This window comes from Oncorhynchus nerka, linkage group LG16, assembly GCF_034236695.1.
Source record: "Oncorhynchus nerka isolate Pitt River linkage group LG16, Oner_Uvic_2.0, whole genome shotgun sequence".
In the NCBI taxonomy this organism is placed as follows: Eukaryota; Metazoa; Chordata; class Actinopteri; order Salmoniformes; family Salmonidae; genus Oncorhynchus; species Oncorhynchus nerka.
In genome coordinates, this window is record NC_088411.1 from 24,766,513 (window position 1) to 24,792,965 (window position 26,453).

Below are 26,453 nucleotides of genomic sequence, written 5' to 3' on the forward strand. Positions count from 1 at the left end.
CTAGACTCGGACTCGACTTGCTCCGGTCTTGAATCGGTCTCGCTTTAGGTGGTCTTGAAGACAACACTGAAAAGCAGTACGTTACCTTGATGATAAGAGTTAAAAGGGAAAAGCACAGGCTCTGTCATAACCGGGCCGGGAGGCCCGTGGGGCGACGCACAATTGGCCTAGCGCCGTCTGGGTTAGGGAGGGCTTGGCCGGTAGGGAGGTCCTTGTCTCATCGCGCACCAGCGACTCCTGTGGCAGGCCGGGCGCAGTGCACGCTAACCAAGGTTGCCAGGTGCACGGTGTTTCCTCCGACACATTGGTGCGGCTGGCTTCCGGGTTGGATGCGAGCTGTGTTAAGAAGCAGTGCGGCTTGGTTGGGTTGTGTATCGGAGGACGCATGACTTTCAACTTTCACGGGAGTTGTAGCGATGAGACAAGATAGTAGCTACTAAAAACAATTGGATACCATGAAATTGGGGAGAAAAAAAGGGTAATAAATAAATAAATAAATAAATAAAAAATTAGAAAAGGGAAAGGCAGTAAGTTAAATTGATGTTAAGAAGGAAAAGCAGTAAGTTACATTGATGTTAAGAGTTAAGAAGGAAAAGCAGTAAGTTACATTGATGTTAAGAGTTAAAGGGAAAAGCATTAGTTACCCTGATGTTAAGAGTTAAGAAGGAAAAGCAGTAATTACCCTGATGTTAAGAGTTAAGAAGGTAAAGCAGTAAGTTACATTGATGTTAAGAGTTAAGAAGGTAAAGCAGTAAGTTACATTGATGTTAAGAGTTAAGAAGGAAAAGCAGTAAGTTACCCTGATGTTAAGAGTGTAGAGGTTGAAGCAGTACCTTGATGTTAGGAGTGTACAGGTTTCTAAGTGAGGACAGAGCTGTGGACAGGCCCTCTGTGCTGTAGGAAACCCACAGCCCCTGGAGGATGGACGAGGAAACCCCAACCTTCTTGCTTAGGCCCTGAAATATAGACATAATTTGAGCTGTCACTGCTTTGAGTTGTGCTGTGTGCATACGAAAGTGTGTGTGTGTGTGTGTGAGTCTGTGTGCGTGTCTGTAGGCATTGTGGTTAGGTGAACCTTGAAGATGTGTGCTTTGAGGATGTGGTGTCCCAGTTCAATGGTCTGCTGTCGGTTCAGCTTGGTCTCCTGGCGAGAGAACCAGAAGGCTAGCAGGGTGTGGCCACTCCTACAGGGAGACAGGGAGGAACATAAACCATGAGATTCTGCACAAATAGTTAGGGTTAGTAGATAGTTAGATGTAATGTTGTTGACAGTTAGTTGAACATGCTTATTCCTGTTAATTCCCTAATGATTATAGGAAACGTCTAACCGTGATTTCTGGAAAAGCTAGGAATTTGGGGAATTTTTTGTAACTCTATCCAAGACTACATCAGTCTCTCATATAGTACCCACCCCCTACACACCAGGAGACCCATCCACCCACTGACCTGGGGTCACACAAGAACTTGGTTTTCTCCCCCTCCTCCCTCCAGATCAGCCACTCCCTGAAGGATGGGTGAACAAACATCCTTGTCCCGTCCCTCCTCTTGACCAGGAACATGGCTAGGTTGTCTACGCGCTGTGTGAAGTCCTCCCAGTCCAGCGTACCCTGCAGCAAAGAGGGTGAAACCAAGAAACTTAGCTTCTTAGCTGTGCACATGCCCAGTAGCTTTGCTAAGGCTGTTCTTTTTCACGGGCACTATCGTTGCTATCCGGTATACAACTGCACATGCCCAGGTAGTGTTCGCATGGTGGCTAAGTGTGACATGTTTTCCTATGGGAAATGCAAACGGTTCCCCGTCAGTGCAATAAGTGTATTTGCCTGCAGGGAGCCGGCATTGATAGCCTGGTAGATCTGTTCGTCAGTGAGGGGGTGGAGGGATGCCACGGCCACGTTGAGTAGGGGGAGGGCCCGTTCGAAGGACGACTGGGTAGGGAAACGCATGTTGCACTGCAGCAGGTACACCTCTGCCAGGTTGACGGGCACCACCTGGGATCAATGAATCAATCAGATATTTTCTATCAACAAATAAATCAATCAGTCAGTCAATCATTATTATAGCATATTTCTTAGATAGGGAGTGCAATACAATGTTCTGTATAAAACATGTAAATGGCACATACAGTGCCTTCAGAAAGTGTTCAGAGGCCTTGACTATTTCCACATTTGTTAACTTTACAGCCTTATTCTAAAATGGATTAAATAAAACATTTTCCTCATCAATCTACACACAATACCCCATAGTTAAAAAAGCGAAAACAGGTTTTTAAACATTTTTTGCAAATTTCTTAAAAATAAAAAACAGAAATACCTTATTTACATAAATATTCAGACCCTTTCATATGAGACTCGAAGTGAGAACTCCAGTGCATCCTGTTTCCATTGATCATCCTTGAGATGTTTCTACATTTTAGCCCACCTGTGGTAAATTGAACTGATTGGACATGATTTGGAAAGTCACACACCTGTCTATATAAGGTCCCACAGTTGACAGTGTATGTCAGAGCAAAAACCAAGCCATGAGGAAGAAACAAATTGTCCTTCGAGGTCCGAGACAGGATTGTGTCTCCGCTTGGAGTTGGCCAAAAGGCACCTAAAGGACTCAGACCATAAGAAGCAAGATTCTGCCTCCCGGGTGGCGCAGTGGTTAAGGGCGCTGTACTGCAGCGCCAGCTGTGCCATCAGAGTCCCTGGGTTCGCGCCTAGGCTCTATCATAACCGGCCGCGACCGGGAGGTCCATGGGGCGACGCACAATTGGCCTAGCGTCGTCCGGGTTAGGGAGGGCTTGGTCGGTAGGGGTGTCCTTGTCTCATCGCGCACCAGCGACTCCTGTGGCGGGCCGGGTGCAGTGTGCGCTAACCAAGGTGGCCAGGTGCACGGTGTTTCCTCCGACACATTGGTGCGGCTGGCTTCCGGGTTGGATGCGTGCTGTGTTAAGAAGCAGTGCGGCTTGGTTGGGTTGTGTTTCGGAGGACGCATGACTTTCAACCTTCGTCTCTCCCGAGCCCGTACGGGAGTTGTAGCGATGGACAAGATAGTAGCTACTACAACAATTGGATACCAAGAAATTGGGGAGAAAAAGGGGTAAAATTCAACAAAAAAAGAAAAAAAGAAAAAAAAGAAGCAAGATTCTCTGATCTGATGAAACCAAGATTGAACTCTTTGGCCTGAATGCCAAGCGTCACGTCTGAAGGAACCCTTGCACCATCCCTACGGTGAAGAATCTTGGTGGCAGCATCATGCTGTGGGGATGTTTTTCAGTGGAAGGGACTGGGAGTATAGTTAGGATCGATGGAAAGATGAAGTACAGAGAGATCCTTGATGAAAACCTGCTCCAGAGCGCTTGGGACCTCAGACTGGGGCGAAGGTTCACCTTCCAACAGGACAACGACCCTAAGTACATAGCCAAAAACATGCAGGAGTGGCTTCAGGACAAGTCTCTGAAAGTCCTTGAGTGGCCCAGCCAGAGCCTGGACTTGAACCCGATCAAGCATCTTTGCACCTGAAAATATCTGTGCAGCGCCACTCCCCATCCAAGCTGACAGAGCTTGTATCGTCATACCCTAGAAGAATTGAGGCTGTAATCGATGCTTCTACAAAGTACTGAGTAAAACCCTATTTTTGCTTTATCATTATGGGCTATAGTGTAGATTGAAAAAAAACTATTTAATTAATTTTAGAATAAGGCTGTAACGCAACAAAATGAGGAAAAACTCAAGGGGTCTGAATACTTTCGGAATGCATTATATATACTGAACAAAAATATAAACGCAACATGTAAAGTGTTGGGTCCCATGTTTCATGAGCTGAAATAAAAGATCCCAGAAATCTTCCATACGTACAAAAAGCTTACATTTAACATTTACATTTAAGTCATTTAGCAGACGCTCTTATCCAGAGCGACTTACAAATTGGTGCGTTCACCTTAAGACATCCAGTGGAACAGCCACTTTACAATAGTGCATCTAAATCTTTTAAGGGGGTGAGAAGGATTACTTTATCCTATCCTAGGTATTCCTGAAAGAGGTGGGGTTTCAGGTGTCTCCGGAAGGTGGTGATTGACTCCGCTGTCCTGGCGTCGTGAGGGAGTTTGTTCCACCATTGGGGGGCCAGAGCAGCGAACAGTTTTGACTGGGCTGCGCGGGAACTGTACTTCCTCAGTGGTAGGGAGGCGAGCAGGCCAGAGGTGGATGAACGCAGTGCCCTTGTTTGGGTGTAGGGCCTGATCAGAGCCTGGAGGTACTGAGGTGCCGTTCCCCTCACAGCTCCGTAGGCAAGCATGGTCTTGTAGCGGATGCGAGCTTCAACTGGAAGCCAGTGGAGAGAGCGGAGGAGCGGGGTGACGTGAGAGAACTTGGGAAGGTTGAACACCAGACGGGCAGCGGCGTTCTGGATGAGTTGTAGGGGTTTAATGGCACAGGCAGGGAGCCCAGCCAACAGCGAGTTGCAGTAATCCAGACGGGAGATGACAAGTGCCTGGATTAGGACCTGCGCTGCTTCCTGTGTGAGGCAGGGTCGTACTCTGCGGATGTTGTAGAGCATGAACCTACAAAAACGGGCTTATTTCTCTCATATTTTCTTCACAAATTTGTTTACATCCCTGTTAGTTAGCATTTCTCCTTTGCCAAGATAATCCATCCACCTGACAGGTGTGGCATATCAAGAAGCTGATTAAACAGCATGATCATTACACAGGTGCACCTTACAATAAACACCACTCTAAAATGTGAAGTTTTGTCTCACAACACAATGCCAAAGATGTCTCAAGTTTTGAGGCAGCGTACAATTGGCATGCTGACTGCAGGAATGTCCACCAGAGCTGTTGCCAGAGATTGTAATGTTCATAAGCTGCCTCCAATGTCGTTTTAGAGAATTTGGCAGTACGTCCAACTGGCCTCACAATCGCAGACCACGTGTAACCACGGCAGCCCAGGACCTCCACATCCGGCTTCTTCATCTGTGGGATCGTCTGAGACCAGCCACCCAGACAGCTGTTGAAACTGAGGAGTATTTCTGTCTGTAATAAAGCCCTTTTGTGGGGAAAAACTAATTCTGATTGGCTGGGCCTGGCTCCCCAGTGGATGGGCCTGGCTCCCAAGTGGGTGGGCCTACTGATCGCTGCATCATGTGAAATCCATAAATCATTGAAATTGTTACATGTTGCTTTTACATTTTTGTTTGGTGTAATTAAAAGTAGGATAAAGAAAAAGAATAAAGACAAGAATAAAAGCAAGGCAATAATGAATACTGTAAATTACCCCCCCAGGCAGGCTTACCTTGTAGCTGGAGCTCTTGAGGACCAGGTACCCCTTCTCTATAAGGTCAAAGGTGAGTTTTAGGTACAGGTAGGATCCCTGGCTGAGGGCCTTGAGGTGGGCAGAGAGCTTGCCGAAGGTGGTGTTGTCCATCTTGCCGTTGAGAGAGATATTGTTCTGTATCTCAGGACTGCTGTGGATGCGGTGCAGGATATAACCCTGTAAATCCTGGTCTATAGCATCATTTTCCTCCAGACCATCCAGAGAGATATGGTGGAATGGGAGCAGCTTGGTGATCTCCTATAGGAGGGAAGTAGGAGAGGATGAAGGGAGAAGGAGGAAGGAGGAAGAGGGGGGAATGATGGATGAAGGAGAGGAGGAAGGAGGAGGAGAGAGGAGGATGCAGATGGATGGAAGAAGAAAGTGGGAGGAAGGGATAAATGGAGGAAGGAGAGAGGAGGATGAAGGGGGTTGGAAGACGAAAAGTGGGTAAGGGAAAGAGATGCGTGGTCAGTGTAACAAGATGTACAAGCAATCTTCCACTGATGTCAATCTATATCAAAAGACAATTATCCTTGTTTGGTGTTAACAGTGTTAATCTTGTATGTTTTTAATGGCCACACGCTTAATGGAGGGGTAGAGGACTGTAATGAGTATAATGTGTCTACCTGTAATGTGGTCCTAACAGTGACCACCAATTTGAGCCAGGGGGGAAACTTGCTGATGGTTTTGCTGAGGAATGAGACGATGGTGTCTCCGTAGTCAGGCTTGTGGAACTCTGCCTCATTTAGCCCATCTATCAGGATGACCAGGTCATCTTCAGAGGCGATCTTCCTCTCTGAAAACCACACAGAGAGAAAAGAGTCAATATGGACCAAAAAACATGGTTGCAAATGTTCTGCCTAATGTACTCTAGCTAAAATCATGTTGAGGATCCCACCCACTGACAGAGTCACTAGGAGCAGAGACAGTTTTATCACCTTTGTAGAGAGTGTCCAGGGGTTCTAGGGGTGTCCCCCAAATGTCCTCCTATTCCCTATATAGTGCACTACTTTTGACCAGAGATTCCCTATATAGTGTACTTCTTCTAACCAGGGCTTATAGCACACTATTTTTAACCAGGGCCTATAGGGCTCTACTTTTAACCAGGGCCTATAGGGCTTTTAACCAGGGCCTATAGGGATTTTAACCAGGGCCTATAGGGATTTTAACCAGGGCCTATAGGGCTCTACTTTTAACCAGGGCCTATAGGGATTTTAACCAGGGCCTATAGGGATTTTAACCAGGGCCTATAGGGCTCTACTTTTAACCAGGGCCTATAGGGATTTTAACCAGGGCCTATAGGATTCTACTTTTAACCAGGGCCTATACGGATTTTAACCAGGGCCTATAGGGCTCTACTTTTAACCAGGGCCTATAGGGATTTTAACCAGGTCCTATAGGGATTTTAACCAGGGCCTATAGGGATTTTAACCAGGGCCTATAGGGATTTTAACCAGTTCCTATAGGGATTTTAACCAGGGCCTATAGGGATTTTAACCAGGGCCTATAGCAGAGAATTGTATCACCTTTGTAGAGGGCATCTAGGGGTTCTAGAACTCCTCTTCTGAAGGAGGCCAGGGGATCCTGAACGCAGGAGCGCAGACTGAGCATGCTCTGTAGCTGTGGCTCCCTGAGCAGCAGCTCTCTGTAGGCGATGAGCTGTGGCGAGCGACACAGCAACGCTGCCACGTTGTGGACAAACTCTGGCACCAGGCATGTGTAGGCGTTGTCCGCCTGGCAGTAGTGGTACGCCACCACCTGGGGGCGATAGAGAGGGGGGAGACATGGTAGGTCAGTAAAAGGGGGTGGAAAATATAAGACGGGGTTCAGGTTATTAGGTCACACTGTAGCAAAAAACATTTTAAAAAACATTTAAAAATAAAATGTGCATTTCTTATTGGACCAAGTCCAGGTCATTCTTCAGATTGGTGCTTAATGAACACGATCTTGTTTTCTATGTTTTGACAATAAGAATCAGGTTTTATAAACTGGCGCTGCTACAATTGATTTGGTGAGTCAACTAGTGAGTCAACTAGTTCATGGTGGATGATTGCAGTGTAATGAACATATTACGTCTCGTTTCTCTTTTCGGTTTTCAGCCAATAAATAATTCAGAGCTCCCTGCCGTTGAGAAAAGATGAATGTGAATGAGTGTGTGTTTAATTGCATGTTTAGACGGACACCCAGAGGAGTCAAAAGTCTAAATGATTATCCGCACAACACAGATGAGTAATCTCAGTGTGTTTCTCTATAATAATACATTCTCAGCACAGTGAGCACAAAGCTTTATAAACTGCCACGAGCAGATAACACAAAGAACAGATGGGCGTGAAAGAGGTAAGGAGAAAAAAATCTAATGAAAAAGAGGAGGAGAGAGGTGAAGTGAAGCAATTAGTAAGCTGCGCCACCAGCAAGGTGTGTCCAGCTCGGGGACTATGACAGTTGACGTGGACCAAGCGCCACCCTCTGTTCCTCTGTTTCATCAAGGAAACCGCAGGGATAAAATAACAAATCAGGATAAAATGCTAATTGAGTCACAGAGGAATAAAACAGAGCTTAAAACAAAGGGAGAAAAGTGGGAGCGGGCTCAATTATTAATGCATCGAGTTAACAAGATATAATAGCTTGGCTGGGAAATGGCTTTCTGCAGGTATACATATTTCATAAGGCTCCCTGGCAAAGTTGTTTTTTCTCTTTTAAACACATCTGCATAATGCAGCAGGCTGGGGAGAGGAATGGGGCTGGGGCTGGGGCTACAGATGGCAAGGCACGTCTGTCACCCCCATTTAGGGGATAGGGGAAGCTGGGGCTATGGTATGATGTGAGTGGTGTGGGGATTTAGGGAAGCCACTAAGCACCGCCTCACACATCATTCATATTTAACTTCAGACTAGACAGGTTCATAAATGTTAACACGTTTACTCCACTGAAAGAGAAAGAGTTGTTAGAAAGAATGTTTCTAGGCCAAACTGGATGTTTGCAATTAAAACAGCTAGCCTTGTGTACTGATGTCTCAAATATGCTGTGAAACTGGTCCAAAATCCATACTAGCATGTCACTTAGTATGAAGATGTGTTGGGCATGCATTCTAACTGGTCTGCTAGCTTGGCAATGAGGGTATAATTGTTATTGGAGAGTCATCTTTTTTTTACCTGAGATGCCAGTCTCCTCATGGCCTCCTCCTGGCGTCGTCTCATTTCAGGGGTCCCGGGACAGCTGCCCCCTCCCAGAGTACCTGTGCTATAGGCCGGCTGGGGCTGAGTAAGGGGGAGCTCTCCATCTGAGAAGAAGCATAGAAGGAAGAGGATTTAACCAATGGCATGTTTGTCAAACCATTTTTATATCAGCTTAAAGGATCAATCTGCCGTTCCAACAATAGCAAAGCATGCACTCCACCTCTGTTTTGTTCAACAGAAATGTTTTTTTAGAAACTTTATTGAAAGCTGACTTGTTGGTTGTGGCCATTTTAATAGCACTCTCTATTCATGAGTATCTTAGCCTACGTTTGGGAGAGGCCTGCGGAGAGTCAGAGGCGATCTGTCTCATGCGCGTTCCGTGGCAGCTCAGCGCCACCAGACGAGAGATGATGGCTGTCTTGCCGTAGCCAATGTTGCCCACGACAACTACACCGAGGTTGGGGATGTTGTTGCCTCTGTTGAGATGGGCATCGACCTCCTGGAACAGCCAATCACGGCCGGTGAAGACGGAGTCCATGGTGATGCTGGGCACCTCGAAGAGGAGGGGCTTCAGGGAGATGTCAGGTGGCCGGTATGGGGCAAACCGCACTGGAGGGGCAGGGGGAGAGAGAGAGAGGATGGACAGTTACAATGGTTGCTCTTTATTTTACAGAGAAATGCTGCCACTACATTAAGATAATGAGCGTGTATGGCCTATAGTGAGTCCTGACTGTCATGGGACTTCCTCCTACTGCTGTAATCACTACTGTAATCCCTACTGTACTCACTGCTGTAATCATGTGTGACAGAGAAGGGATTCAAGGGAAATATTCATTTGTTTCACAATTGAAACCTGTATGTCCTAACACAAATACTATTATTTTTCCTCACTAGGGGGAGTCATGAGATAAACGTGTTGTTTTTCAAAGACTGTCTGGGCATCCGTTCATCTGAACAAGAGTAGTATTAAAAAACAAATGGATGTGAACTATGTTTGGACTAAAATATATGTCTGGAGATGAGAGAAGGACCAAATCGAAACAGGAGTTATTTTTCCTACTTCTCTTAATTTTACAGTTAGCTGTATTATCTGAAACAACATCAGTGGAAATATGGACAAAATGCATGTTACCAGACATGTAAGCAGATTAAAGTAAAGTCAATTTACGTGATTGGGATTGCCAGGCATGGTTGTTAGCAGAAGCTGAGACAAACAGAAGTCAGAGAAAAGAGGAGGCAATGAAAGAACAGACAGGGTCATGGGAAGCATAACAGAATGGACGCTGGCAGCCGTGTGCAGTATGCTAATGGTGCAGAGCAGGGTTGGTGGTCAAAGGTCAATTACATTTCAATTCAGGAAATAACTGAAATTCCAATTCTAATTCCAATGAAGAACTGGAATATGGAACCGGCCCCCAACACTGGTACAGAGAGCCGCAATAGGAGATGGAGACTGCAGCATCAGATATCAACTAATATGATATAATAACATCTCCAGATCCATCTATTGTAAGGCAGTACACTCCCAGAAAGAAATATCCTGTGGTCAAGTGATATCTATCTATTGGTTTAGGGCAGGCGACACAGTACAACATAAATGCAATAGACAGACCATGAGTCAGGGCTGGGGAGAACACGTGTGATGAACAGTGTGTGTGTTACATAAGGAGCATCACAATATAATGAGCTCCAATTGCTGTTATTTATATAATATATTCCTTCCCAAAATGTACAAAGTGCTTGGCCAAGCATGTTTTACAGCTAAACCAATAATAATAATAATAATAACAAGTTGGGAAAAATGGTTGATGACTGCACAGTAGTGCAGTAGTATAGATATACCTGGGGAAAAACTACTTCCAATCTGTGAATATAGCCTGACATCAGCAGCACCATATATTATGTATATACAGTCAACACAACTTGATAAACTCAATTTCGCTGAATCACCACAAACAAAAACCGACAATAGACAAACATGGACACAGACAGAGACACAGAGACACAGAGACACTGAGCCTTGGCATAAAACAGTTGCTGGGATGCAGCAAACCATCATAAATCTTTTCTGCATTGCCATCCTTCAATCGATCCTAAAACTGATTAATAAAATCTCATAGACTACGAAAGAGTGTCGTAGATATCAGTAATGGAAAAAAACTAAAACACCCAACACTTTCTCTTCACTGTGTGTTAGTTAGACCGGGCACCGGCCATAGCAGATGTCAATTAATACGGTGTCCTGCATTAAGTGGTGCTAATCTCATGAAGTGACTAAATGCCAGCGCCAATACAGGGCTGGCATTTAGTCTCTTCTCCCACTGTAATCATCTCACACAAGGTACTACTCAGCACTAGCAGTTGTCTATGGCAAAGACCATTACGCATTAGGCCTATTAGCTAAGTCATAGTGCCTCTGCTGGTCTGCTGAAGGTGATACAATCCTAGAAACATGGCTGCCATGTTGTGAGCAGGAAGGAGGGAGCATGGAGCGGGTCTATGGGGGGTGCTGTATCTGGAGCTGCATCACTTCCTGCTTAGACAAGGCTGTGAGAGGTATAAGCCTAGGGATCACTCTGCTCCTCTCCTCTTCCCCTGACCAGCTAGACAGAGTGGTATCACTGTGTGTGTACGTGTCCAGACGGAAAGGCTCACTCAGACACTTTAATTATTCACTAGGTGAGGATGACTCAGAGCAGGGGAGGCTGAAAGAATGGAGGGAGGTGAGGAGGAGTGGTACTTCAGTCTGCTCCACATGAAGGACCAGGGTTACATTAGGCCCAGACAGCTCTACTCCACAGATGTGCGTGTGTGTGTCTGCCTTCGTGCGTGCGTGCATACATTTGCATGCATGGATTTTTGTGCCTGCATATGTGTGTCTAGAATGAGTGTATTAGGTGGGAGGCAATCTAAGAAACTGCATCTGCCTGATTCACCAGGTCTATCACCATCTCTTGCTAAGCTACTGTACCATGGTCGTTTCCCAAATGGCACCCTATTCCCTATCTAGTGCACTACTTTTGACCAGACCCCTATGGGCCCTGTTCAAAAGTAGTTCACTAAATAGGGAGCCATTTGGGACACATGGTCTCTTCTCCCTGCTATCTTCACTCTGACTCACTCACTGGGCTTAAAACAGCATCACTGAGCTAGTCTCTTGATTTCCATGACAGCATCAAACAACATAAAACAAAGGAAGTGAAGCAGTGCCAACCAAGGAGGACGCTTCAGCATTTGGTTACCATCTGACTAGCACAACAACCCGCTCATACATACTCACTATAGTATAGCAGCAATGTGTTGCTCCCTTTGCGACCATACCTACTTTTATAGCAGACAATTTGTTCTCCTTTAAAACTCACTGTGCGGCCATACCAACTAGTTAAGTAAGTCTCTCTCCCTGAAGTAAGGAGGTGTAGTGGTGTAGTTTACTCAGGAAGGTTGCTAACACTGATCGGAAGAGGCAAGGAGCATGCCTGGATGCAGTGGGCCGGCTTGTAAACACACTTGGCTGCGCTTAGGAGAGGAGAAAAACAAGTGGCTGTAGAGCTCGGAGAGTACCAGGCCTAGAGCCCTCTACTCTGCAGCTGGCTATGGGGAGCCCACACACACATGCAGAAGCACGCACGCTCATGTGATATAATTATTATTTTGTAGATGTGTTATGGAGACACACAGCTAAGTGTGAAATGTAAAAGCACTTGAGGCAGCAGCTTGCTGTATCCCTATACTGTATGACTGGATGGCAGAAGACTGTGATGAGTTCATTAGTGGCTAAATAAGTAAAGAAGGAAGAATGGCGAGGGGAGAACATTATGGTTGTCCCAAATGTCACCCTATTCCCTATATAGTGCACATTTGACCAGAGCCCTATATATAGAGAATAGGGTGTCATTTGGGAAGCAACCTGTCTCTTCTGAAGGGCTATAGTGCTCCTGTCTTACCTCTGAGGTCGGTCTGGGCGTGGCCTGGTCCGGTGTGTGTGTTCTGTCGATTCATGCGCATCGACGTGCGCAGCGGAGTTTGTCTCTGATCATCCAGGTAGGTCAGGTCCTCCAGGTGAGCTGAGCTGGTGGCTGAGGTGTGTGTGTGTGTGTGGAAAAGGAGAGAAAGGAACCGTTTGATTCACATGCAGCTTTGATTCACATACAGTATTATGATAGCTCATGCCAGCATCCTGAGGCGGTTTGGTCGTCAAGACTGAGTAAGTTCACAGTAAAGTTTAGAGAGGAAGGCAGGAGGGAGGGATGCAATATGGCTGTTACATGGACCTGTCCCCCACCCCCCTCTGAACGGCTGTTCCATGGGCTTGTGAGAGGAGGCAGATGCCACCTAGACCCTGTAGATTAATTAACTCTGCAGACAAATGTCTTATTCATGGAGAAAAATCCTTCACACTGACACTGCTGCTTGCTCACACCATGCTGTGTCTGCAGACCAGCTCTACTCTGGGGGCCACTGCATTGTCAATGAGATTACAGAGGCTGGTGTATGTGTGTGAGGGGGGGGTCAGTTCCCTCAACCCGCCACCACATCAGTGGGAGCTGCAGCCTCAAAGCCAGTCAGAGTCAGAGGAGGACATATGTATGACTAAGTGAACTATCAGTTATAAGGTATGTCTACAGCAATGTCAGACCAAAGCTTTAAGAGAGAGAGAGAGAGAGAGAGAGAGAGAGAGAGAGAGAGAGAGAGAGAGAGAGAGAGAGAGAGAGAGAGAGAGAGATTCACTACTCTCAGAGCATGGAGGTCAAACAGTCAATCACACCTTGAGGCACTGTCTTCTTTGAAACTCTACCTGAATAGATCCACAGATGCATCATGGAGTGAGGAAGGAGAGGAAGGGGGTCGAGCATGACTTCCTATTGACTCCCTCTCAGATCAGCCCTAACTCGTCAGTAGCATCTATCCAGGCAAACTGCACCCAGGTTGGAAGTACAATATAATCCATGGGGAGAGATCTAGAGAGGTATGCTGGGATCAGATCAGTCTGATCATTAACACTGGTCTCTTCCTCCTCTGTCCGTCTCAGAGGGTTCACCTCCCAGCAGCTTGTGTGCATCACCAGCTTAGTGTTAATGCTCCAGTAGCATGTGTGTCTGTGTTGTTGATTGCAGTGAGTCACTACAGCAAACCAGCAATGGAGTCAACCAATGATGAAGCTCACAGCACAGCTTTCCCAAAATGGAGGGAGGACAGCAGCTGGGAATGCTGGGGGCTTGGCCCTGGACGTTACTGGAATGGGGGTGGCCATGGTCATGGAACTGGGTGATGTAAGTCCCAAACTGCACCCTATTCCCTATATAGTGCACTACTTTTGATCAGAGCCCTATGGGCCCTGGTAAAGAAAATAAAAAACTATTGCACTAAATAGGAAATTGGGTGTCAATTGGGACACAGACTGGTTTGTTCAGATAAGAAACGCCACTCCTACTACCACTACGCTAGCCTGGTCCGTTTGTGATGTATGGCCTACATGTTTGGCATGACAATGACCATAGGAGTTGTCAAGACAGCACAAACAGATCTGGGTACAGGTTACCACTAAACTAAGACAAAAGGTCAAAGATAATGTTTGGGCTTGGGAATAAGGTCAGGAGCTAAATTCAAATTCTCCCTTTCCCTTTCTTCAACTCGGTTTTAATCTGAGGAGGACTGAGTTGAGAGTTGAATTCACTATCTATCAGCAATGCAGTGTCTGTGCCAATGCAGCTAAGATAGCACAACTAGCGTGCTCAGTGGAAATGGAGGGGGAAAAGTGTTAGTGAGAGAGTGAGAGTGAGAGAGAGACATCATGATGAAATGACTCCTGGCGCTGAATAGCATGGTGGAGACCTCATCCAGCTGTGTGCGTGAATGCGCATGTTCCTGCTTTAACAACCCAGTTATAAAGCACATGTCCAGGAACATTGCTGCTCTCTGATATACATCCAGGCTAGGCAGTAGGCCTGGTATCCCAACAGTCCAGCCAGTTATCCCACAACACATTTCAGAAATTAACTAAATGCTATTGTCTCCTGTAAAATGTGATGCCGCCCAATCTCCCTCTCCAAGGGGAAATAGAGGTATTGACATTTCTAGTGTAATATTTCTACAATACAGGTTGCATACCAAATTGGACCCTATTGCTATTAAGTGCACTCATTTTGACCAGGGCCCATACGGCTCCATTTTGGACACACCCTACAGTATTAATATGTACAGAGGTGAACATTCTGAAGAATGGCATGGTGCAAAACCTGATGGGTCACTGACTATGTTTTATTAGTCTGGTCTTCAAGGCCAAAGAGTTTTGAGGAGAATGTACATTTTTCAATGAGAGGTTTCTATTAATTTCTGTTCTATTCCACTTAAAATACTACTGAGATGACTGTGAACGAGACAGAAAAGATATCCTCCTTTATCCTTTAACATTATATATTTCCTCCCTCCTTCACCCTCTCTCTTTTCTCTCCATCCCTCGCCTCCCTCCATCCCTCTCACACTCTCCCAACAAGCTTCTCTCTCATTAGGTAATAAAGTATCCCCCTCTCCTCATTTTCCACCTCTGCAGCCTCCCTTTCCTCTCACTCCACGGTCTCAGCTAGTTCTCTCCTCCTGCACTTCAAAGCAGTGTCTCTCTCCCTCTCAGTGACTCAGGGGTATAGAAACGGTTAATGCCTGAAGCTCTGATGTTCCTCTGCCATGGGAGACCAGCCAATCCACGGCCTCCTCTCCTCCCTCCTTTCTTCCATCCCTCACTCTTCTTCCCCTTGGTGGAGGAGATAGCTCTCCCTCTTTCCCTACCTCCTAATGCATCCACTTCTCTCCTCCTTCTCAGTCCCATTCCACCACTCACAAGGTTCATTCTACTGTAGGCCTGGATAAAATAAATCATCTCTCCTTCTTTCGCTCTTCTCCCTCCCTCGCTGTCGCTCTCACCTCATCTCATGTCATGTTACTTCTCGAGCAGCTCTCGAGCCCACTCCTCCTGCCTGCTCTGTCCTTTTTCAAGGACTCATTATTGAAGCAGGAGAATAGATTGAAGCTCATTCTCTCTAAACCACTGTCTGTACACCCACTACCTGGCTGTCAGACAGACAGTTAGCTATTAGAACATGGCTGACATAGAGAGCAGGTCAGAACCGATATGTGTGAGGTATATTATTCCTTTTAGTGAAACTGTTCCATTATCTACTCTGGCACACTACTAAGAATGAAACAATACACTGGGAGTTCATTCTGAGCGGTATGTTAGTATTGACATTGTCGGAACCCCACTGCATCTTCGCAACACTGTAACGTCTGAAGGGAAGGCTCAGTAATACAGCTCATCTCCAATGAATGTCTTGGCTCTGAATAGCAGGACAATAATACAATAAGATCCATCAGGAATGGCAGCCTGTTATGTAACTTCACATTTTAAGACTAATTTAGCCATACTTTGGGGAATAAGCTATTTGAGGCATGCTATAAGTGTCATAACTAGACAAACATACATTTTCTATGTAACGTTCCCCTCAACATTCAGATACAATTGACAGAATGTGCAAAATATATATATATTTTCCTGGAATCAAACAATAGAGCTCAATACTGAGAATGAGGCTGTCAACATTATCTTGCGCCTTTTAGATAAAAAGGGGAAGGAAGGACACTGCATAAGGACGCAGTCAAGGTTAAGCCGTAGGTCAACGTCAAAGGTCAAAGGTTAGGATATAGATGTGCACAGTAGGAACAGACCAAGCAGGAAGAGCGAGGAAGAGGGTGGGACTCACCTGCGACGGAGTTAGGGCGAGGCATGAGGTACAGAGGGATGGAGTGAGCGGAGTGGGAGGACATGCTGTCTAGGTGTCTCTCAGGGATCTTGTTGAGGCTGTAGGTTGAGGCGGCCATATTCTCATCCACACGGTACAGGAACGAGTCGGTGCCAGACTTCTGGCTCTGCCACAGCTTCAGGTTACTGCCACGCGAGAAACCCCCCTCCCCGTATTTACCCCCCCGCTCAGCGTTCTCCGAGTAGCTGGTCAGGGTGGCTGGAAGGAAGGAAGGAACAACGGGAGTAGAGGAGAGGGGTCAGGGGTCAGAGTGTAAGGAAGGAGGGGTTGACTCTGCTACGACCATGCTTGATGAGCCAACGTCACAACCAATCATATACAGTCGTGGCCAAAAGTTTTGAGAATTACACAAATATTAATTTTCACAAAGTCTGCTGCCTCAGTTTGTATGATGGCAATTTGCATATACTCCAGAATGTTATGAAGAGTGATCAGATGAAGTCCCTCTTTGCCATGCAAATGAAATTAATCCCCAAAAAACATTTCCACTGCATTTCAGCCCTGCCAAAAAGGGCCAGCTGAAATCATGTCAGTGATTCTCTCGTTAACACAGGTGTGAGTGTTGACGAGGACAAGGCTGGAGATCACTCTGTCATGCTGATCGAGTTCAAATAACAGACTGGAAGCTTCAAAAGGAGGGTGGTGCTTGGAATCATTGTTCTTCCTCTGTCAACCATGGTTACCTGCAAGGAAACACGTGCCGTCATCATTGCTTTGCATAAAAAGGGCTTCACAGGCAACGATATTGCTGCCAGTAAGATTGCACTTAAATCAACCATTTATCGCATCATCAAGAACTTCAAGGAGAGCGGTTCAATTGTTGTGAAGGCGGCTTCAGGACGCCCAAGAAAGTTCAGCAAGGGCCAGGGCCGTCTCCTAAAGTTGATTCAGCTGCGGGATCGGGGCACCACCAGTACAGAGCTTGCTCAGGAATGGCAGCAGCCAGGTGTGAGTGCATCTACATGCACAGTGAGGTGAAGACTTTTGGAGGATAGCCTGGTGTCAAGAAGGGCAGCAAAGAAGCTACTTCTCTCCTGGAAAAACATCAGGGACAGACTGATATTCTGCAAAAGGTACAGGGATTGAACTGCTGGGGACTGGGGTAAAGTCATTTTCTCTGATGAATCCCCTATCCGATTGTTTGGGGCATCTGGAAAAAAGCTTGTCCGGAGAAGACAAGGTGAGCGCTACCATCAGTCCTGTGTCATGCCAACAGTAAAGCATCCTGAGACCATTCATGAGTGTGGTTGCTTCTCAGCCAAGGGAGTGGGCTCACTCACAATTTTGCCTAAGAACACAGCCATGAATAAAGAATGGTACCAACACATCCTCAGAGAGCAACTTCTACCAACCATCCAGGAACAGTTTGGTGACAAACAATGCCTTTTCCAGCATGATGGAGCACCTTGCCATAAGGCAAAAGTGATAACTAAGTGGCTCGGGGAACAAAACATCAATGTTTTGGGTCCATGGCCAGGAAACTCGCCAGACCTTAATCCCATTGAGAACTTGTGGTCAATCCTCAAGAGGCGGGTGGACAAACAAAAACCCACAAATTATGACAAACTCCAAGCATTGATTATGCAAGAATGGGTTGCCATCAGTCAGGATGTGGCCCTAAAGTTAATTGACAGCATGCCAGGGCGGATTGCAACGGTCTTGAAAATAAGGGTCAACACTACAAATATTGACTTTTTGCATCAACTTCATGTAATTGTCAATAAAAGCCTTTGACACTTATGAAATGCTTGTAATTATACTTCAGTATTCCAGAGTAACATCTGGCAAAAATATCTAAAGACACTGAAGCAGCAAACTTTGTGGAAATTAATATTTGTGTCATTCTCAAAACCTTTGGCCACGACTGTACGGTGCATTCGGAAAGTATTCAGACCTCTTGACTTTTTCCACATTGTGTTACGTTACAGCCTTTTCTAAAATGGATTAAATTGTATTTTTTTCTCATCTATACACAATACCCCATAATGACAAGGCAAAAACAGGTTTTTAGAAATGTTTGCAAATGTAAAAAAACTGAAATATCACATTTAGATGAGTAGTCAGACCCTTTACTCAGTACTTTGTTGAAGCACCTTTGGCAGCGATTACAGCCTCGAGTCATCTTGGGTATGATGCTACAAGCTTGGCACACCTGTTTTTGGGGAGTTTCTCCCATTCTTCTCTGCTGATCCTCTCAAGCTCTGTCAGATTGGATGGGGAGCATCCTGTCCTGTTGGAAGGTGAACCTTGCCCCGGTCTGAGGTCCTGAGTGCTCTGGAGCAGGTTTACATCAAGGATCTCTCTGTACTTTGCTCTGTTCATCTTTTTCTTGATCCTGACTAGTCTACCAGTCCCTGCAGCTGATGGTGCCAGGTTTCCTCCAGACACTTGGCATTCAGGTCAAATAGATACATCTTGGTTTCATTAGACCAGACAATCTTGTTTCTCATGGTCAGAGTCCTTTAGGTGCCTTATGAGGATTGGCTTCCGCCTGGCCACTCTACTATAAAGCCCTGATGGGTGGAGTGCTGCAGAGATGTTTGTCCTTCTGGAAAGTTCTCCCATCTCCACAGAGGAACTCTGGAGCTCTGTCAGAATGACCATCGGGTTCTTGGCCACCTCCCTGACCAAGGCCCTTCTCCCCCGATTGCTCAGTTTGGCTGGATAGCCAGCTCTAACAAAAGTCTTGGTGGTTCCTAACTACTTCTATTTAAGAATGATGGAGGCTACTGTGTTCTTGGGGACCTTCAATGCTGCAAAGAATGTTGGTACCCTTCCCCAGATCTGTGCCTCAACACAATCGTATTTCAGAGCTCTACGGACAATTCCTTCGACCTCTTGGCTTGGTTTTTGCTCTGACATGTACTGTCAAATGTGGGATCGTATAAAGACAGGTGTGTGCCATTCCAAATCATGTCCAATCAATTTAATTTACCACAGGTGGACTCCAATCAAGTTGTAGAAACATCTCAAGGATGATCCATGGAAACAGGATGCACCTCAGCTCAATTTCGAGTCTCATAGAAAAAGGTCTGAAAACGTATGTAAATAAGGTTCAGTTTATTGCCAAAATTTCGAAAATCCTGTTTTCACTTTGTCATTAGGGGGTATTGGTCTGACTATGTGTATGTGTATTTTTTCGTGTGTGCGTTCATGTGTGTGTGTATATATAACCCTTCCCCCTCACCAATGATGCCGCTGTCCCGGCTCTCCAGGGTGGAGGTGGGGCTGGTGACAGATCCGTAGGCGTGGTCCTTGTGGCCCTGGTTACCCCCGGGCATGGCACCATCGGCGCCGGGCGGCAGGGTGGAGCAGGGGGAGCCGGCCGGGGGGGAGGCTGTGCTGCTGGTCAGGGTGGAGCACGGACTGATCCTCTGGTTACCAGCCAGGTCCTGGAGGAGAAATACACACAGTCAGTGCCCAAGCCCGTGCCCACACACACACCCCAGAAACCCAAGACGATTGAGCCCACCATCAATAGGAGAGGAGCAAATTACCACCACAAGGTAATGGAGGAAGTAATCACATGTTGAGTCTCTCGGTTTCAAACATCTCTGGCTCTAGTAAGCACTGAGCCTGGTACTGGAAACCATGCTACTGTCTTCCATTGCGTTCTGTGTAGGTGTATAATTATCTGGGACCAATAGTACTGAAGCTTCCGTTTGATCTCTTGCAGCAGAATGATTCCACAGCCTTGCTGAGAGAGAGAGCTTTACACAGTTCCTGACCCTTCCCCCATTGGATGTTACCTGTCACAATGTTACTACCCCCTGCCGTGCCCCTCCCTGATGTCAGCTCAGGTTAGGATGAGAGGGCACGACAGGGAGAGAGGCATTCTGGCATGGCTAATCTACACACTCACACATACACACAGACACACAGACACACACACATTCATTATTTGTAAGGTAAAGGACTCTCAGTTCACGTAGCTGACTAGTGCTTAAAAACAGGTTTATTGTGCAAATATACTGTGTAAATATCCTACTCTAAATGAGTTGGAGTTCCTTCCTTGTATTTACATTTATGCTATTTGTACTCTATTTTTATTCCATTGAGCTAATTTTTTTATTATGCTTAACTTACTTACTCTTATTGTTATTATGTCGCATTGTTGAGAGGTGAACCTGCAAGAAACCATTTCAATGTACTGTGTACCATGTGCATATGACATATACACTTGATCTACTGTAGAAGACCATGGCTCCCCCTCATATGCCCTCCTGAAGCCTCAACTCAACCCCAAGCCTCAACTGCTTAGCCCCCTCTGTATCCAGTCTATGTAACAGTCAGACTGCCCCTGGTCTTCCTGGTCAGTGTGAGTCAGTCAGAGCTGTAGTGACAAGACAGAGAGCCAAGTCAGGCCGCATGCTGTCTGTTACGTGTTCCCTCCCATCTCTGCTCCCCCCCCCCCCCAACTCCTGGGGCCAGGGGGGTTGGGGCCTGTACAGTCAATGAGTTGGGCAGGCGCAGTAAGAGCTGTCCCCTGTACTCAGGGTTTGGAAGAGAGCAGTCAATCGGCACATTTACAGGGTCAGTCTGTGAGAAGCTAGCAGAAAACGAACACACACAGCACCTCTATTCAGCAAGCAGCATAAACTCCATCTGCTGGGCTAGTGCACTCTGGTTTGCATCCCAAATGGCGCCCTATTCCATATATAGTGCACGACTTCAAATGTATAGCACTACATAGGCAATAGGATGCCATTTGGGACATCTCTTCTGTGTATTAGTTTGACCATCTGACCTTAAAATGCACGGTAGAATTGGATTGAACTTGGATGCTTGGATCTTTGCCTTGCAGAGGCAGAGACGTGGAGAGGCAGAGGGGTGTAGAGGGGTCAGGCAATTAATGGCCGGCTTTGTGGAGGTTGAGAAGGTCACCTTCCTCCCTAAGCCAATAGGCTTTAGCAATCCTGCAGAGATCCCAGCTACCGTAACAATCCTACCTACTGTAGGCCAACTGAAGGTTTATCGTATATTGATTTTAACAGTAAAAGGAAATGTATCCTTTAATATCCTCATATTGCCACCCTTGAGAGGTTCAATGTATTTTCATGGATAAAAAAAAAAGATACTTAGGTCAGGCTATATTTGTGAAGAAAATATTGGAAAATTTGACTTGAGGGAGCGCACACGGCAGGAGTCCACGATGAGTCACCAGTTTGTATCCCAAATGGCACCCTATTCCCTACATTGTGCACTACTTTTCACCAGAGCCTTATGGCCCTTCTCTCTAGAGTGAGAAGCCACTTGAATGAACCTCTCTCACATACCTCTCTATACACCCCCACCATTACAGCATAACAGCATGTGCTATCAGTCTAATCGGTTAGCCACACTGCGTCAGCCCATACCTATACAGTCCATAACACACCTAGCTGAAGCAACGGCTAACGCCGTCCGTCCCTCTCCCTCCCTCCCTCCCTCTCTCCCTCCCTGTCTCCCCAGTGGGTGGGCCTATGCCCTCCCAGGCCCATGGCTGCGCCCCTGCCCAGTCATGTGAAATCCATAGATTAAGGCCTAATGAATTTATTTCAATTGACGGATTTCCTTGTATGAACTATTATTCAGTCAAATCTTTGAAATTGTTTGCTGTGTGGGCGTAGCGCATAAAATGAGTCTGTCCTCGGTTGCACTCACTACAGAGTTCCAAACTTCCTCTGAAAGCAACGTCACCACGCGTCAAGCGTCGGCTGGAGTGGTGTAAAGCTCGCCGCCATTCGGACTCTGGAGCATTAGAAGCATGTTCTCTGGAGTGGTGAATCAAGCTTCACCATCTGGCAGTCCGATGGACAAATCTTGGTTTGGTGGATGCCAGGAGAATGCTACCTGCCCGATTGCATAGTGCCAACTGTAAAGTTTGGTGGATGAGGAATAAAGGTCTGGGGCTGTTTTTCATGGTTTGGACTAGGCCCCTTAGTTCCAATGACATTCTAGACGATCTGTGCTTCCAACTTTGTGGCAACAGTTTGAGGAAGGTCCTTTCCTGTTTCAGCATGACAGTGTCCCCGTGCAAAGTGAGGTCCACACAGAAATGGTTTGTCGAGATCGGTGTGGAAGAACTTGACTGGCCTGCACAGAGCCATCACCTCAACCCCTTCCAACACCCTTTGGGATGAATTGGTCAACTGCGAGCCAGGCCTAATCGCCAAACATCAGTGCCCGACCTCACTAATGCTCTTGCAGCAAATGCCACTTAGCAGCCCAGGTTCAGTCAGTGGTAAGAGAAATATTAGGCTTCGTCAACCTGCTGGATATCAGCACACCAAAGTGGCAGAATATATTATATTAATATATTCTTCCAAAGTGGCAGAATATATTAATGAACGACGACTGAAGTTGAGACACCAAGATAAATAAATAATTTAAGAACTTTGTTATATAATGACCTTATTAGGGAGGTAGACAGTTTATGCTCAGTGGAGAAACTGAAAAACTGGAAAAGTAAAATACCTTGATGGAGGACAATTTAGTGAGATTCCTTTGATGTGTTGTGTCCTGGCTTATATATGTGTATTAACAGACTGTAAACAAGAGGGTGGTGCGGTTTGCACAACACATCAGGACACCTACAGCACCTGATGTCACAGGAAGGACAAAAAGATCATCAAGGACAACAACCACCCACCCATGTTTATGGATTCAGGGTTGTACCTGGTAGGTTCATTGATAATTTGTGTGAGATTGAGGGCATCTGTCTTAGATTGTAGGATGGTCGGGGTGTTAAGTATATCGCAGTTCAGCTCACCTAACAGTACGAACTCTGAAGATAGATGGGGGGCAATCAATTCACATATGGTGTCCAGGGCACAACTGGGTGCTGAGGGGGGTCTATAACAAGCGGCAACAGTGAGAGACTTATTTCTGGAAAGGTGGATTTTTAAAAGTAGAAGCTCGCACTGTTTGGGTACAGACCTGGATAGTATGCCAGAACTCTGCAGGCTCTCTGCAGTAGATTGCAACTCCACCCCCTTTGGCAGTTCTATCTTGTAGGAAAATGTTGTAGTTGTGGATGGACATGTCAGAATTTTTGGTGGCCTTCCTAAGCCAGGATTCAGACACGGCTAGGACATCAGGGTTAGCGGAGTGTGCTAAAGCATTGAATAAAACAAACTTAGGGAGGACGCCTCTGATGTTAACATGCATGAAACCAAGGCTTTTACGGTTACCAAAGTCAATAAATGAGAGTGCCTGGGGAATGGGTGTAGTGCTGGGGGCAACAGGGCTGGGTTAACCTCTACATCACCAGAGGAACAGAGGAGGAGTAGGATAAGAGTACGGCTAAAGGCTATAAGAACTGGTCATCCTGTGTGTTGGGAACAGAGAATAAAAGAAGCAGATATCTGGGAGTGGTAGAATAGATTTAGGGCATAATGTACAGACAAGGGGATGTGAGTACAGTGGAGGTAAACCTAGGCACTGAGTGATGATTAGAGAGGTTGTGTCTCTGGAGGCACCAGTTAAGCCAGGTGATGTCTCCGCATGTGTGGGGGGTGGGACAAAAGAGCTATCTAAGGCATTTTGAGCAGGACTGGGGGCTCTACAGTGAAATAAAACAATAATAACTAACCGAAACAGCCGTTGCATCAAGGTGCATCAAAGCTGGGACCGAGAGACTGAAAATAGCTTCTATCTCAAGGCCATCAGACTGTTAAACAGCCATCATCAACACAGTGAGACTGCTGCCTAAATACAGACTTGAAATCATTGGCCACTTTAATAAATGGATCACTCGTCACTTCAATAATGCCACTTTAACAATGTTTAAATATCTTGCATTACTCATCCCATATGTATATACTGTATTTTATACTATCTATTGCATCTTGCCTATGCTACTCAGTCATCGCTCATCCATATATAGTGGGCTCCAAAATTACTGGCACTGGCAATGCACAAACAATACACCTGCTCTGAGGCAGGTGGGCCCCAGAGTCTGCAACACCACTGAGCAAGGGGCACCACCAAACAGGTCAGGGACAAAGTTGTGGAGAAGTACAGATCAGGGTTGGGTAATAAAAAATATCTGAAACTTTGAACAGGAGCACCATTAAATCCATTATAAAAAAAATGGAAGAATATGGCACCACAACAAACCAGCCAAGAGATGGCCGCCCACCAACACTCACAGACCAGGCAAGGAGGTCATTAATCAGAGAGGCAACAAAGAGACCAAAGATAACCCTGAAGGAGCTGCAAAGCTCCACAGCAGAGATTGGAGTGTCTGTCCATAGGACCACTTTAAGCAGTACACTCCACAGAGCTGGTCTTTATGGAAGAGTAGCCAGAAAAAAGACATTGCTTAAAGAAAAAAATTATCAAACACGTTTGTTGTTTGTCATAAGGCATGTGGGAGACTCCCAAAACATATGGAAGAAGGTACTCTGGTCAGATGAGACTAAAATGTAGCTTTTAGGCCATCAAGGAAAACGCTATGTCTGGAGCAAACCCAACACCTCTCATCACCCCGAGTCCCTCATCCCCACAGTGAAGCATGGTGATGACAGCATCATGCTGTGGGGACGGTTTTCATCGGCAGGGGCTGGGAAACTGGTCAGAATTGAAGGAAATGTCTTGGAATGGCCTAGTCAAAGTCAATTGAGAATCTGTGGTATGACTCAAAGATTGATGTACACCAGAGGAACTCATCCAACTTGAAGGAGCTGGAGCTGTTTTGCCTTGAAGAATGGGCAAAAATCCCAGTGGCTAGATGTGCCTAGCTTATAGAGACATACCCCCAGAGACTTACAGCTGTACTTGCTGCAAAAGGTGGCTCTACAAAGTATTGACTTTGGGGTGGGGGTGGGGGGGAGGGGTGAATAGTATGCTCAAGTTTTCAGTTTTTTTGTTTTATTTCTTGTTTGTTTCACAATAAAAAATATTTTGCATCCTCAAAGTGGTAGGCATGTTGTGTAAATGAAATGATACAACCTGAAATTAAAATGTATTTTGGGGGGGGTTGTAAGGCAACAAAATAGGGAATATGCCAAGGGCTCCACTCCACTATTGCTCCACTGTCGGAAGTAGAAGCACAAGCATTTCACTACACTCACAATAACATCTACTAACCATGTGTATGTGACCAATAAAATTAGATTTGATTTGACAAGGAGCTCATCAAACTGTCAGATAGAAGGGAAGTTATTACATCCCAGGTGTGTTTCTTAAATTGAATCAGAAATACAGAAACACCAAATGGAATCTCAAGATATCACAAATGGGGAGAGAGGTTTTCCTCTCAGAGCGGAAGCAGTAGAGAGAGGTCTGGTTAGAATTGTGGGATTGCCAAACACACACCTGTCTGTCGTCTGGTTCGTCCATCCTGTAATGTTCTCCGTCTGGCCCCTCACTAGTTTCGTCTCCCAACAGGAAGCCCAGGCGCGTCATCAATGTGTTGGCTGCCTCATCCACCGACGGAGGGGGCCCCAGCTCCCCGCTTGACTCCCCTTCAGAGAGAAAGAGGAGAGTCGGGGGAAAGAGAGAGAGAGTATGGGGGAAAGTGACAAAGAGAGAGAGAGGGGGCGGGCGAAGAGGAAGAGAGAGAAAGAGAGAGGGAGTGGAGAAAAAAAGGAGTGTGTTTGTGAGTGAGTGTAAAACAAGTAAAACAGAGTCAACCAACTCTCTTGACCTGGAAGGCAACCACACCTTGGATAGACTATAGAAGGAGCAGTCTAGCACATGAACATGAAAAGATTCACATCATTCACTGCTGGATAAATGTTCCTAACCTGTTCAAGCCCCAACTCAGAAAAATGTGCAACACCTGAGCATGTTAGCTACATATTCTCCTGCTGAAAAATGTTCAGTACAAATCACAAAATCACAAAGAGAATACAAATGCGAGAATATAGTAGAGTAGAGTAGAAACCTAGTAGAGTAGAAAAAAGAAACAGTCTCTACCTGAACCACCCCTGAGAGCAGAGCTGTGCATCAGAGGTAAATTCTCCTGAGATTGAGACTGAACTGGACACACTGGCGTTGAGACAGCCAACTCCTTCTAGCCATGACATGACATGCCTGTAAAGATCCCATCCCACACAGTCAGCGTTGTGTTTGGATGAGGTAAGTGAATACGCCCCTCACCTGTGTGAGGGCAGGGTGTGTGTATGTGTACGTGTCTGTGTGTGTGTGTGTTTCTAAGAGAGAGAGCAATAGAGGGAGAG

The 26,453-nt window shown here is 46.0% G+C and overlaps 1 protein-coding gene across 1 annotated transcript in view; it reads right to left on the reverse strand.

Moving 5' to 3' along the window:
- The window catches only part of tanc2b (tetratricopeptide repeat, ankyrin repeat and coiled-coil containing 2b), a 264,706-nt gene that overhangs the window by 26,831 nt on the left and 211,422 nt on the right, over nucleotides 1-26,453 (reverse strand). Inside the window, exons 7-20 of the mRNA XM_029685202.2 lie at nucleotides 25,588-25,736; nucleotides 19,475-19,679; nucleotides 16,228-16,485; nucleotides 12,418-12,549; nucleotides 9,642-9,677; nucleotides 8,801-9,082; nucleotides 8,450-8,577; nucleotides 6,824-7,055; nucleotides 5,924-6,093; nucleotides 5,277-5,555; nucleotides 1,821-1,988; nucleotides 1,447-1,607; nucleotides 1,076-1,184; nucleotides 834-956 (exon numbers count right to left, since the gene is read on the reverse strand). Coding sequence (XP_029541062.1) covers nucleotides 834-956; nucleotides 1,076-1,184; nucleotides 1,447-1,607; nucleotides 1,821-1,988; nucleotides 5,277-5,555; nucleotides 5,924-6,093; nucleotides 6,824-7,055; nucleotides 8,450-8,577; nucleotides 8,801-9,082; nucleotides 9,642-9,677; nucleotides 12,418-12,549; nucleotides 16,228-16,485; nucleotides 19,475-19,679; nucleotides 25,588-25,736 — 2,432 coding nt within the window. The remainder of the gene's footprint in view (nucleotides 1-833; nucleotides 957-1,075; nucleotides 1,185-1,446; nucleotides 1,608-1,820; nucleotides 1,989-5,276; nucleotides 5,556-5,923; nucleotides 6,094-6,823; nucleotides 7,056-8,449; nucleotides 8,578-8,800; nucleotides 9,083-9,641; nucleotides 9,678-12,417; nucleotides 12,550-16,227; nucleotides 16,486-19,474; nucleotides 19,680-25,587; nucleotides 25,737-26,453) is intronic.